The 13109-nt window shown below is 42.6% G+C and overlaps 1 protein-coding gene across 2 annotated transcripts in view; it reads left to right on the plus strand.

The window, feature by feature from the left end:
- Positions 1 to 13109, plus strand: part of ELMSAN1 (ELM2 and Myb/SANT-like domain containing 1) — a 42965-nt gene that overhangs the window by 9738 nt on the left and 20118 nt on the right. For both annotated transcript variants that reach the window (XM_014950348.1, XM_014950349.1), the window contains exons 2-3: positions 3983 to 5681; positions 12059 to 12379. In XM_014950348.1, coding sequence (XP_014805834.1) covers positions 4218 to 5681; positions 12059 to 12379 — 1785 coding nt within the window. In that variant the 5' untranslated portion in view covers positions 3983 to 4217. The remainder of the gene's footprint in view (positions 1 to 3982; positions 5682 to 12058; positions 12380 to 13109) is intronic.

A 13109-nucleotide genomic window follows, 5' to 3' on the forward strand; every position in this document is an offset into this window, starting at 1 on the left:
GTTGAGTAAAATCTGCCATGGGTGCTCAGGGCTGGTACCAGCCTCGTGAGTGGCTCCGAGTGCCTGTGCCCTGTACTCCTCAGATAAGGAACTTTATTAATTTGAGAACAGCATCCTGGCTCCAGGCAGAGACTCCTCCTCACTCTTCTTGAGTACTTAAGTAAGTCCTTCAGGAGACTTTGCCTAAATCTAGCCCTTGTGGTGTTTTATGTGTTTATGATTTTTTTTAACGCTTTAGTGCAGAAGTGCTTGAGAAGTTTTAGCTAAAAATGCAAACCCTAACTTCTCTCAGTAAGGTGCCATAAGTTACTTTGTTTACGTTTTTTTCATTCCAGAAATTACTGCATAAGTGCCTTTGGGTATTTGTTTATCTAATTTGACGTTCTTTTTAGATCTAGAAGAGAAAGCTCTGCAATAAGAAAAATTTCTAGAAATCTGAAAGTATTTACAGTATTAAAGGAGGTGACATACAAATTGTATTCATCTGAAGAAAGCTGAAGAGATGTTCTTGCCTGCCAGAGGTTTCTGGAAGTGAAAATAACTGATGATGTTGCGTGCCAAATCTTAGAGTTATTAAAACAGAATATACTGATGCTGGGTTCTGCTTTTTCTCTGTGCAGTGTAAAAGCAATGCAAAGTATTGTAACACTTCAGTGTATTTGGAGACCAGAGAGAGTATCTTCTGGGAATTGGGGTATGAGAACTGGCTCTGTGCTTTATTCAAAGGTAAGAAATGGTCAGGGGCAGACTGCTCCAAAACACACTTCAGCCTGGAAGCATCTTGCCATTTTACTGCGCTACTGCAGGCTGACTCTTGTGCTGAAATTAAAGTAAAACAAAACAAAAAAACCCCAAAGCTGGTAATTGGCTAGGATGATGATAATGTGAGCTCATCCCTCAACCTCAGGGAGGGAAGCCTGCTTAGTCATAGAGCCAGCAGTGCTCAGCCAAGGGCAGCTGCCAAGTGTGAGCTTTCCTGGAGCATAGTCATGCTGCAGCTTGAACATCTATCGCTTGATCTTAAGCTGTGGACTATTTATCGTTAGGATATCCTACAAGATACTTTTCTGCAGTTTGTCTGTACAGAAAGAAATTTTAAAGAGTTAATTTTATAATGTTATCTTCTACCATCTAATAGTGGATGCACCAAATCCTCTTTTTCTTCTTTTCTTGGTGATCTCCTTAGTTAGGATTTATTTCTTTTTCATGCAGCTGGGAGAGCTGGAATGTTCAATAAGCATGTTTTGTTCAATGTACCTTAAATCTCTTCCCTCCCTGGTAATGTCACTTTCACTACCCTGATTTTTGTGCTGGTTTAACTTCAGTTGTTCTTCAATTATTAGTCCTCTCAAATGACAAGGTAACTTCCCAAAGAGGTGTATAGTATTTTTTAGGACTTCCTTTATGTAGCACACAAGTACATACGTAGTCCTTTCTCTCCTTTAGGTTCTCTCTGAACTTACATTTTGGTAAACTTTGCATCTTAATACTTTAGTTACATCTCTTTCCTAGAGAGGTGCAGTTCTAGACTGGGCTGAGTTAGCCTTTGCAATGCTGGTGGCTTCTTATTAATGGAATAAGTAATGGAAAAAACAGGGCCAAAGTCCACACAAGTGGAAGTTCAGAGAGCTGTACTAATGCAATGCTCTCTCACTAACCTGAGAGCCCTCTTTCTAAAGGTCTTCTAGATACTTGTGTGTTAAAAATCTTGGCCACCACTACTAAGCATCAGCTGCTTAGTTGGTTTCTTTGATTTGGTTTGGTTTTTTTAGAAGGGTTGAAAAAAAGGATCCTTGAAGTTGTATGCCAGATTTTAGGCAGTTATCTTTGCATTCTTCCTCAAACTGTAAAAAATCTGCAGCAGAGTTTCTAAAGGTTGTCTGGCAGGTTTAAATTTGATCCTAGAGGTTATGTCTTCTGATATATAGGAAACCTTGCATGCTTTAATTCTGATAATGCTTATCAGAATTATGCAACTGATCAATACAGAAGCATGCAGAAGCATCGACGGAAGGAAAACTGCTACAAGGTTGTCTATTTTGGAGAGAAAAGTAGCTTGTGGTGATTCCAGAAAGTAAGATACTACTGACCGTGGTTTCTGACAGTATTATCTCAGGTATCGTGGTTTAGCTGACAGCTCTCTCACATTTGCAGCAGTGCTGCAAAAAGCAAGGAGAGAGTAACATTAATGCTCCTGAAAGGCATATAGCAGCCTTCCCATCTCTGCATTTTTGCTACCAGCCATCCAGTTTCCTGCTGTAGGATGTTTTTTCCCCTCCTAATGAAGTTTTGAAATAGGAAAAACTTACTTTATGAAATCTTCATTTGTGTACTGGTTGCAGTTTAGAGAGAATTTTCCATCTCACGTGTCCATAATTTCTCCTAGAGTTATTTTTGTCCTGTTGAAAGAGGACTGGAAAACGAGCTGAGACGTTGTGCTTGGAGGAGGGAGAAACGCCCTGGCTCCGTGATACGGGGCGGCAGAGGTCCACAGCTTGTAGGGAGGGCGAAGCAGGGGGAGCGTGGGGGGAACAGCTCTGTAACAGCCTGAGGAAGTGACTCACTCCACTCTGAAACACAGGCCCATGGTTCCAGTAGCCTTGAAGCCAAGCTTGGCCTCTGAGGTGGAAGTTGCGTAAGTTAATTTAAACCCTTTGTCTTTTCCTCCTCGTGCTCCCAACCCCACCCCAGTATTAAAATCTGCACTGTAGCCATATCCGTTTGGAGGAAACTCAGGTTGCAGGAGTTTGGTGTGCTCTATGCTTTTGTTTTATTCTTTTTAATTTTATAAGGAGAGAGAAATGGGTTGTAGGTTTCATTGGAGGGGATGTAGGTGTTAGTCTTACCTGCTCCACTCACGAGAAACTTGATTTTATAACAGAAGGGATGCAGTAGGAATAGGTTTTTAACAATTTATTAAAATCTTTCTGAAATATATTGGCAGTGTGGTTTGAAGTGGAACAGAGTGCATATTGAAAAGAGATAGTAATAGAGACTTAATTACTTGATTGTTAGTAGTTTTAAGAATTTAATTAAAATTAACAGTAATCTTAAGAGGTTTTAAGTGTGCTACTAGAAATCTGGTGTATGTGTTAACATGTTAGACTTTAATCCTGCAAACCAGACTCCTAAAGCCCAAGTTTGTGGATAGCTTTGTTCTGCGGAGGACGAGGGTAGAATTTTCCTAGTCTGCATGTTCTGGAAAGGCTTTCTCCTGTAATGTGTGCAGCTTTACAGTACTAGATATTTGCTGGTGTCCTGGAGTACCTGTAACAATCTGCCTCAACTACTTTTCCATGTGTGACCTGAGCAGGAGCAGTTGCTCTCAGCTGTTGAAGGAAGCATCTAGGAGGGCAACAGGTTATGCAGTCCCTGACTTCAGTGCTTGGATGCTTGGTGGGTGGTTCTTAGTTGGAAAGCAAGTGTAATGATTGGGAGAGGGAAGGTGAATGATGGGCTGCTGCCTGAGCCTCTCCTTCAAAGCACTGAACGGAGCATCTTACTGTGTGTTTGGCTGCAGCCTTCCCGTGCCCCTGAGTGTTTTAAATGGCTTTGGGAAACGTGGTCTGGTTCATTTTTATTTTTTTTTCTTTTGGGGAGTCGTAAGTTTTTCTTTGATTTCTGTTTTTGAGTTCAGATTAAAAACAGATTATTCTAGCTACAGGAAGACGTAGAAGTAATTGGCTGGATGAGAGGGAGTTTAAGAGAAAAAACCTTCAGAATGAGCTTGAGTGCTTAGTCAGAAGTCTGGGCAATTGGGAGTTGCATCATGCATATATAGCGTGATATCTGTTTTGTAAAACTTAAGTTGTTTTGTTTTACATTCTTCCAGCAGATCAGATCTATTGTTTCTTACACATATTATCCTGACGTTCATTTACAGGGGAGATGGGACAGGCATCCGCGTTGTTGCCTATCGCGTGAGGGTTTATATGCCAGTAATGTCTGTTGATGATTCACTGCAATTGCTTCTCTATTTCAGGACCTGTAACTGAGTGGACCCTACTGACCTCTGAACCACAAAGGATAAGAGTGAAAAGAAGCAGGAGAAGCACGCAAAGAAAAAGGAAGTGGATGCACTTTCTTCTGGACTTCTTTCCTGCCCTTTATTACTAAAACTGAATGGAAAAGAGAGACTTCTGTGCCTTTCCTCCCCCAACCTCAGGGATGGGTGGATTGTAAATACGGTTTGTGCAGCTGGGAGAATAGACTGAACCATGAATCTACAGGCTCAGCAAAAGTCTTCAAGCAAAAGGACTGGGAAACGAACTGCCTATTTCAATGAGCAGGAAATAGCTGTGTCTAAAGAACCACAGCAGCAGCTCAAGGAAGGACAGTACTATGGTCACGGAGGGAATATCCAGGCCTCCCAAACTGTGGAGATTTCTCACGCAGGAGGATTAACAAGTGTCCCCAACAATGTTGCTTTGATGAACTCTGTTTACAGTCAAGATAGGGGAGAATCAATGATGATGTCCCAGGCGGTAACAGCTGTCAAATGGCAGAATTCACTAATGGGAAACCGGTTGCCAGAGAGGGGTGACAGCCACTGGCAGTCTCCACCTTCGATGTGGAACCACAGTATGGTTTTTGGGGGCAACCCAAAAGGACCTCACTCCAATGCTGGTGCCCCAGGCTTCTATGGCCACCCAGATGCCCTTAAAAGAAATCAAGAGAAAGGAGTGTTTGTGCAACAGCTGGACTTGTATGGAGATGCTGTCCAGCAGATGATGTCCCAGAAGGCTCAGCTGGAACAACAAGCCTTGGTTAGACAGCAAGCTCAAATGAATTCTTTCCATCAGATGCAGAAACAGCAGCAGCAGCAGAATCAAAGTCTGCCGTTACAGCCTTTCCAACTTGCATTTGGTCACCAAGGCCAAAAGCAGGGTCTTCCTGAACTGTTACACGTCTTTCAAGAAGCCCCAGCTTCTTCCAGTCCAGCATTTACTGCTCAACAGAAACAGCAAGCTCTTCCCCAGCTACAACTGTTTGAAAATTTCTATCCTCAACAGCAGCAGCAGCAGCAGCAACAGGCTGCCACACAAGCCTTCGGGCTGCAGCAGACTACTTCCATGGCACAGCCTCACGTGGCAGCTGCGGCACCTCAGCATCACATGATGGCACACCAGTTCCAGCAAACAGAGAGGAACCAGGAACTGTTCAAGGCTCTAACTGAGCAGAACCAACAGACTGTGCTACCTCAGACCCAGATTCCCTTTCCGAGAAGGTCACGGAGACTTTCCAAAGAAGGTGCCGTGCTGACATCTGCAGGAGAAGCGTTGGCTTCCAAGCAGGCAGAAGAACAACCTAGCAATTTATTTCTGCATCCCTGGCAAACACATCAGCAAGAGGTCCCATTACAGCAGCTGCCTGAATCACTGGCTCACAATAAAAGTAGCTTTTTGCAACCCAAGAGACTGGATCTGGGGCAGAAGGATGTCCTGCTCAATAGCGAGCTGTGCCAGATGGAAACAGAGAGGCAAGCCACAGCCCAGAATGGTGGAGATGGGGAGAAACAGGCAGCAGCAGCTGAAGAAAACACTGAGAGAACTAATGATTTTCAGGGTGTCAGAGGTGGTGTAATCCAGAGCACACGAAGGAGACGACGTGTTTCTCAAGAAGCCAATTTGCTAACTTTGGCTCAAAAAGCTGTTGAGCTGGCTTCTCTTCAGAATGTAAAGGTAAGGTATACAACCTGACCAATATAGCATGTTTTAGACTACAAAATAGGGCTGAAATGAAATGGATTTATGTACTTATGCAGGATAGGATGGTATCTTGGTCCCATCAAGAAGTGGTATAGTACAGCAAGGGCAGCTCTGTAGTGATGGCATGTAAGTGCAGCTACTGTAACTCACAGATGCAGGAGAATGGAGATCTAATGCAGTGAAACCACCTAAGGGCAGTTTTATTTCACTAACACTGAGTGTGATTTTAGCCCAGGGCTTCAAAATGTGGACGTTTTCAGCTTGGGCTCAAGCTGATCACGAATTTAGAGAGTCAAGTAAAGTGATTCACTTAATGTCTTTTTAGCAATCAAACATTCTCTTCCTTTTATGTTAAAAAAACCGCTGCTTAACTATCAGTTTTAGCGGTTGACACGTTTCTAAATTTTGCTATCTAAAAATTACATAATGCAATATACATGTTCAGTACTTCCCAAATATTAAAAGCCTGAGAAAGCCTCACTTAACATGAAGGCATAACAAAGGTCTGGCTGATGTGATATCCTGTTTCTGGGAATGGCCTGCAGCGGATGTTTAAAGATCGGTAACCTGAGGACAAAGTCTGCCTGTAGACCTTCTGCAGGGCTTGATGAGGAAGAAATTTAGTGTTGGCTGATTAGGTGGTTCACTGCTCTTATCCCCCGTCAGCCTAAACTGTACAGTTGTGGATTCCATCTGGCAAGATGACAGGGTTGAAAATTAACTAGGCTAGGGGAGGCAAGTGGTGGGACTTTGGGTGGAGGTCAGACAACAAAGGGAAGGGAATTTTATTCCCTCTCTTGTTCTTGTCATGCTTTGTTTTGTTTTGTTTTTTTAACTAGTCTGGCTGTGGCCGTTTTTCCAGCCTCTTCCTTGGAGGGATGTGCTGTTTGAGTGAAAGAACTGAACTAATAAACAATGAGGCAAATATCCATAGCCTACTCCATCTCCTGCACAGCAGGCAGCAGCCAGTGACCGGTGATGCTGTCTTCAGTCCTTTTTGCTCTAACTCCTGTTGAAGAAGCAGATTTGATAGAAAACCAGTAGTAATTAGCAGCACGTGGTATTTAATCACACTCTGCCAGCCATTGGAGGTTTATATTGCAGGAAAGCCTAAAAGTCACATTGCAGTCTGATCGCCAGCACACTGACAAGGAAGAGCTAACAGAGCATCTGAGAGGTGAAGTGAGAAATTGACTGTTTGAAGGCAGCTCTGCTTGCAGCTTGATTCATAATGTAAAGACCAAACAGAGAAGTGTTTTGACAGATGCTCTTTTGTTCTTTGCAGTTATGCAAGCAGCTTGTTTGCTTCCATGATGGCACTAGCAGACAAACTCCTTATGTTTAGATCTCCTCAGGCTCACCGGATGAGGTTTTGAAAGATGTTAAAATTCTTACCTGGGGTCTGATGGATTTTACATCCTTAGGGGGGGTTGGATATCATGTGAGGGAGAAAAAGTAAACATGTTTACAGGAGGAGAGTGGTCTGCTTCTCTTATCAGTGTCTTTCTGTTATAAACAATCTAGAAGCCTTCTCTAGCATAGTTTATATGAGGAGTGTGTGAGAAGGCCTTAGGATTAAATTATTGATGAAAGGAGATACATTCATAATTTGAACAGTTGTTTGAACATTTCAATGTAGGTGTGTGTACCTTATGTGAAAACATTATTTTGGACAGCATTATCTGTCTACATGCAGTGTCACAGCTGATGCTTTGCACCAGAGCTGCCCATCATACTGTCCCTGCCTTTTTCAGGTGGTGTGAGCTTATTGCTGCTTACAGGCTGCAGCAAATTCTCAGCTTTTCATTTTATGTTTTCATTTCACATATAACTGTTATATGCAAAAAGGCAGTGTAATTTGTTTCCTTTAATAGTGCAAAAATACTTAGCTCTGAAATGGTCATTTTAAGGGTGTCTAGATTTAGATACTCCTTTATGAAAGGGAGGCAGAGGTTTTAGTTCTTTAATAGTGCAAAAAAATTTTTCTCAGCTCTGAAATGGCCGTTTTAAGGGTGTCTGGATTTACATATTCCTTTATGAAAGGGAGGCAGAGGTTTTAGTTATCTGGCCTCTTTCCCCTGGGGCAGGGCAGGAGCTGCCACATATGAAAGGTGGGGGAAAACAAAGGTTTTATTTGTGGAATTGCAGTTCTGGACTCACCTCTGTGGACAAGCTTCAGTTGGAGTGCAGAAAGAAGCTGCCTTTACTGTTAGCGAGATGATGCAGAACGCTGGCAGAAAGCACTCTATGGGCAGGTGTCTCTCAAAGGCTGGTGCGGTTTCTTGTCTGATCACAGCAGTGGCCTTGGAACTCTTCTTCCAGCTATCACAATTGGGTTTTGTCTGTGAATTCTAAATTTTTTTAGAAATGACTGGAGGCAGGGCAGGAGCTGCCACATATGAAAGGTGGGGGAAAACAAAGGTTTTATTTGTGGAATTGCAGTTCTGGACTCACCTCTGTGGACAAGCTTCAGTTGGAGTGCAGAAAGAAGCTGCCTTTACTGTTAGCGAGATGATGCAGAACGCTGGCAGAAAGCACTCTATGGGCAGGTGTCTCTCAAAGGCTGGTGCGGTTTCTTGTCTGATCACAGCAGTGGCCTTGGAACTCTTCTTCCAGCTATCACAATTAGGTTTTGTCTGTGAATTCTAAATTTTTTTAGAAATGACTGGAGGGATAGACAGGACAAATGCCAGAATGACTGATGGCTTTCTGTGGCTGTCCTGGAGGACTCCAGATCACGAATTCATCCTTTAATATTTGTGCAAGAGTCGGGGATAGACGGGATCAATGCCAGAATGACTGATGGGTTTCTGTGGCTGTCCTGGAGGACTCCAGATCACTAATTCGTCCTTTAATATTTGTGCAAGAGTTTAAATGGAAGAGCAGCAAGTTGCACTTGCTGGAGTTATCCAGCAGCCTGGCAGCCCTAAATTCTGCAATAGAGATGCTGAGCAAGCTGAAAATCCCCTAGCAGTTCTACAAATGAAGATCCTGTCCCTTGTTCAGTGACTCCTTTCTGCGTACCTCTCAGCATAATCAAACAGTTGAGAAACTGTTTAAGGATTTAAAATTTAATTCCAAAATCAGTCATCCACCCTCTTAGTAAACCCTTAAAGTATGTGTGATCTTTCATGAGCAGAAAAGCTCTGGTGTGGACTCAAGCGTCTTTAAGGATGTCTCAGCTACTTACGTTAGGTTCCCAGTGGTGCCTTCGCTCTACTACTTCAGGTCTCCTCCTTCCTCTTTTCTCTCGAAGGGATCATCTCTCCCATCATCAAGGAAGAGAATCTGTTGCTGTTTACCTCCCAGTCTTGAAAATAAAAGGAATGGTTAACTGATTGTGGAGCCAAAGAAATGTGACATCTTTTGCGTGACTAGCTGCCATAATTTCCTCCTTGTAGTCAGGAAATTAGTTCGTGTCTCTTGACCTACAGAGATCCGTGTAGCACACAGGAAGTATTTGAGGTTTGTAGATTGGTCAGAATTGGTGCTTGTTCACATACTCATTGCCATTAATTATTTGATTGCTGTTACTCTCTCAGGTACCCAGACAGTATGCTAGAGTGCTTGCACTAGGAAGAGCTATATCAGGAGAAAAAAAGTAATCTGATTAAAACCAAGGCTGTTCTTGGCAGCGGTGTAAAGAATATGGTATGGATGTACTGCTCTAAACAGTGGTGCACAGCTATCTACTGTGGCTCTTCCTGCCAGAAGAAGACTCCAAAGCTATCCCAGATATTTAGCTAGGCTTCAGAAATCAGGTGATTACAGCATACGTTTCCCTGACGAACGGAGGCTCATGTATAGCAGCATGAAGCCATATGTGAGCTGCTTCTTCAGGTATGGGCAGGACTGGTGGGAGCAGGCATCTGTTTCCAGTAGATTACATGTTTATATGTTTAGAAAGGCATCCTTGTTAGTTTCTCTTTCCTGAAGTAGTGGAGGGAGGCTACAAAAATTTACAAGAGCCCTCTACTGTCAAGAGGGTAGCGGTCCCTGAGGACCTATCTGTCGGCATGATGAATGCCCTCCAAATCCAAAATTGGTAGTCTCATGAGAAAGTACTGGTGCATATCACCAGTCTGGAGTGAAAGGAGGTCCTCAGAGCTCATTAGTTCCTCCAAGCTCATTAATTCCTCCCGCAGGACAGTCTGGGGCAGCTGATGCCTGTTGTGAGTTTTCAGTTGTGTATTTCTTCAGTGTGTGGTGGGAGCAGATATCTCCAGTCTCTGAAGAAGTAGTCAAACTTCTAACCTGCAGTGTCACCTATGAGATAAACCTTTCTGTGCACACTTAGCCTTACTCTAACAAAAGGTCTTGGCAGGAATCAGTCCTAAATCTTCTTGATATGATTGATTTTACTTGCTCAAGCTGGGCACCTGCCTTTTTTTTTTTGATGGCTTAGCATTTCAGAGTGGACCTGTTTGCTCTTAAATGGAACAAAAATTACCAGGACTTGCTATCTGGAGAGAGGCCAGAGCACTGACTCCAGGCTCTGACTGATGCGTCTTCTGACAATACAGTTGTGCTTCCCTCATATATATATAGTATGAAAGAGGGACTACAGTCTAGTGCCCTTCTGGCTATCATGGGTTGACTTTTCATGGGCCAGCTGGAGCATGTTCTCTTGCTCATCAGTGAAGCCAGCTTTCTTGATCTATTAGGGCCACAAAGATGATTAGGGGCCTGGAGCATCTCCCTTACAAGAAGAGGCTGAGGGACTTGGGTCTTTTTAGTCTTGAGAAGAGAAGGCTTAGGGGGGATCTCATCAATGCTTATAAATACTTAAAGGGAGGGAGTCAGGAAGATGGGGCTGGTCTTTTTTCAGTGGTGCCCAGTGACAGGACAAGAGGAAATGGGCACAAACTTGAGTATAAGAAGTTCCACCTAAACGTGAGGAGGAACTTCTTTACTGTGAGAGTGGTAGAGCACTGGAACAAGTTGCCTAGGGAGGTGGTGGAGTTTCCTTCTCTGGAGACATTCAAAACCCACCTGGACAAGTTCCTGTGCAACCTGCTCAAGGTGGACCCCCTCCGGCAGGGGGCGTTGGACTAGATGATCTCCAGAGATCCCTTCCAACCCCATATGATTTTATGACCACAGAGAAATGACTGGGAGCGTGTCTGAATCGTTATGATAGAACCTGCTTATGTGAGCTTTTTAATCAGGATTAGGTACTGTTAATGGCATACAGTACTTTTTTTTTTTTGAAGCCTTCAGTAAATCTGTGCAAAATTTTGGAAGTTCAGGTTGGAGACCTCTTGTCATACCTGAGAGATAGTGTGCTCAGTTTCCACCTATGAAACACGGCTGTTCAGGTAGATTCCTCAGTAGATTGTGGCTCTGATGGACAGTGAGTTTGTATACCTCATCCTATCCAAAGGCTTTCCAAACAGAGCTCTTAAGTTAGAGAAAAGTTCTGAAACACCAAAAGGGGCATCTTCTACATCATCTAGATTGCTCTTCACCAGAGCTCAAGAAGGCCTTCTACATCCCTGAAGAGAGACGTTTTTGAAAGTTGTACTTTAACGTTTGGCTTCTAAGGGACTGGCTTTTGAATTGAGAGTGGAATGAACACATGGAGAGTTATTTGAAGGACTAGAAATCACTTACCTAACAGTACTTGAAGCCATTTGGTGTTACAGTGTCTGTGTGTTTATTCAATAACTCATCCTCCATTCCCACCTCCTTAGAGCTCAATTTTTTAGGGTTTCCATGAGTAAAAAAAAAAAAAAGCAGAGACATGGAAGCTGTAATACCAATGCAAAAAGTGCCAGCTTGCAGTTATTCCTTGTAGATTCTGCTGAGCAAAAGTCCTTCGGGCTCAAGCCTGGTTAGGCAACAAACCTCAAAGGCTCCAGTTACAATAAAAAAGTTGCTTCTGTTGTGTGAATCAGAAAAAATGCAGCAAAAAGCTAGCTCTGGTTTTTGTATGAGAGATTTAATTAAGATTATCGTGGTTCAGTCTTTCCTGCAACAGAAGTCCAATATTTGAAATTAATAACCTGCAGCTTATAATCATGACTAAAACTGAAGAACCTTTGTTGGAAGTTATATGGCAGAGCACAAATTCGTCTGGAAAATAAAACGTTAAACCATAGGTAGTAAAATGATACTTAGAAATGATGTGTAAAAATATTCTAGCAGTTGAGACCTCATACAATTCTCAAGTAATTCTAAGAAATTTTGATAACACTGTGGTGAAGTGTTCTTTTTCCTCCAGTAACACTTCTCCAAATCCATTTCAGCTTACAAATTGCATTGAGAAACTTGATACACACTGAAAGTGAGATAGCAGATCTATTATGTAAGTACTACAGAACTCTTAAGGAATCTATTTTTCTTCTCAGGAACTGGATACTTCAGAAGAGAAGAAGAGTGTGCTGATATCAGCTCCAGGACCTACAGCTGCAAAAAATGTTGTGGAATTCGCTGGTTCTTCACCAGCTCCAAAAAGAGCGCGGGAGGATAACAGCCTTGTGCCTCTTATCATTCCTGTGTCTGTCCCAGTGAGAAAAATTGACCTGCAGAGCCTTGGAAAGGAAAAGTCCGAGGATGGAAAGCTCCAGAGAGGCCAAACAAATGATCGAACTCCTTGTGACCGCAAGCCTTCTGTGATAGTCACTCGGAGGCGATCTAATCGTAATACTAACATGGAAACCTCAAATCAGGTATGGGTAAACTAAGAAACCGAAGTTGAGCCAAATCTGTTAGAATTAATTATGTAGTTTTTATCTATAAGCTTTTCTATTAAAGTAGTTTGATCTCAAGACTTGAACTTGGAATTAATGTAGTCTGGGTACTGTGGATTCTTTTTTTCATCATAATGTTGCCATGTATTTGGGCATCGCTGGCTTTTCATGAGCTACAGCTAATGCAGGTGCAGCCAAGCAGTTCCCCGCTTCTGAACAGTGAATAAAGCCAGATGGTCAGTAACAGTAGAATAAATAGTCTGTCTAAAGAGTGCTCTCTCCATCCATACATAGGTAGTAATAAGTAGGGTAGTGCATATATCTCTGTATATGAATAAAATCCAAAGTGAAGATTTGTTCTCATGGAATTGAAATCTGTTACTTAGGTTCTGAAGGTCAGTACTTGTGTGTCCTCCTTCAGTGTGGTGCTGTTGAGTGGGTTTTTTTGTTTTGGGGGCTCTTTTTGTCTCTTCTCTTCAGAAGTACAGTAGAATATTCAGATACCAGAGAAATGGCAGGCATCTAAGGAGGTTTTTCTGCATTTAAATGCTTGGCCATCTAAGACAGTATTGTTACATTGTCTTCTGTTGTCATATTGCTATTTGGTGTCACAGGGTTCTGCTGTACTTCTGTGTCCTGTTTTAAAGCTATCATGAGGTCATTATCTTTCCAACCAAAAGTTGGACCAGACGTATATCTAGTTGCTGTA

The sequence above is a fragment of the Calidris pugnax genome, unplaced genomic scaffold (assembly GCF_001431845.1).
Source record: "Calidris pugnax isolate Ruff unplaced genomic scaffold, ASM143184v1 scaffold68, whole genome shotgun sequence".
Classification (NCBI taxonomy): domain Eukaryota; kingdom Metazoa; phylum Chordata; class Aves; order Charadriiformes; family Scolopacidae; genus Calidris; species Calidris pugnax.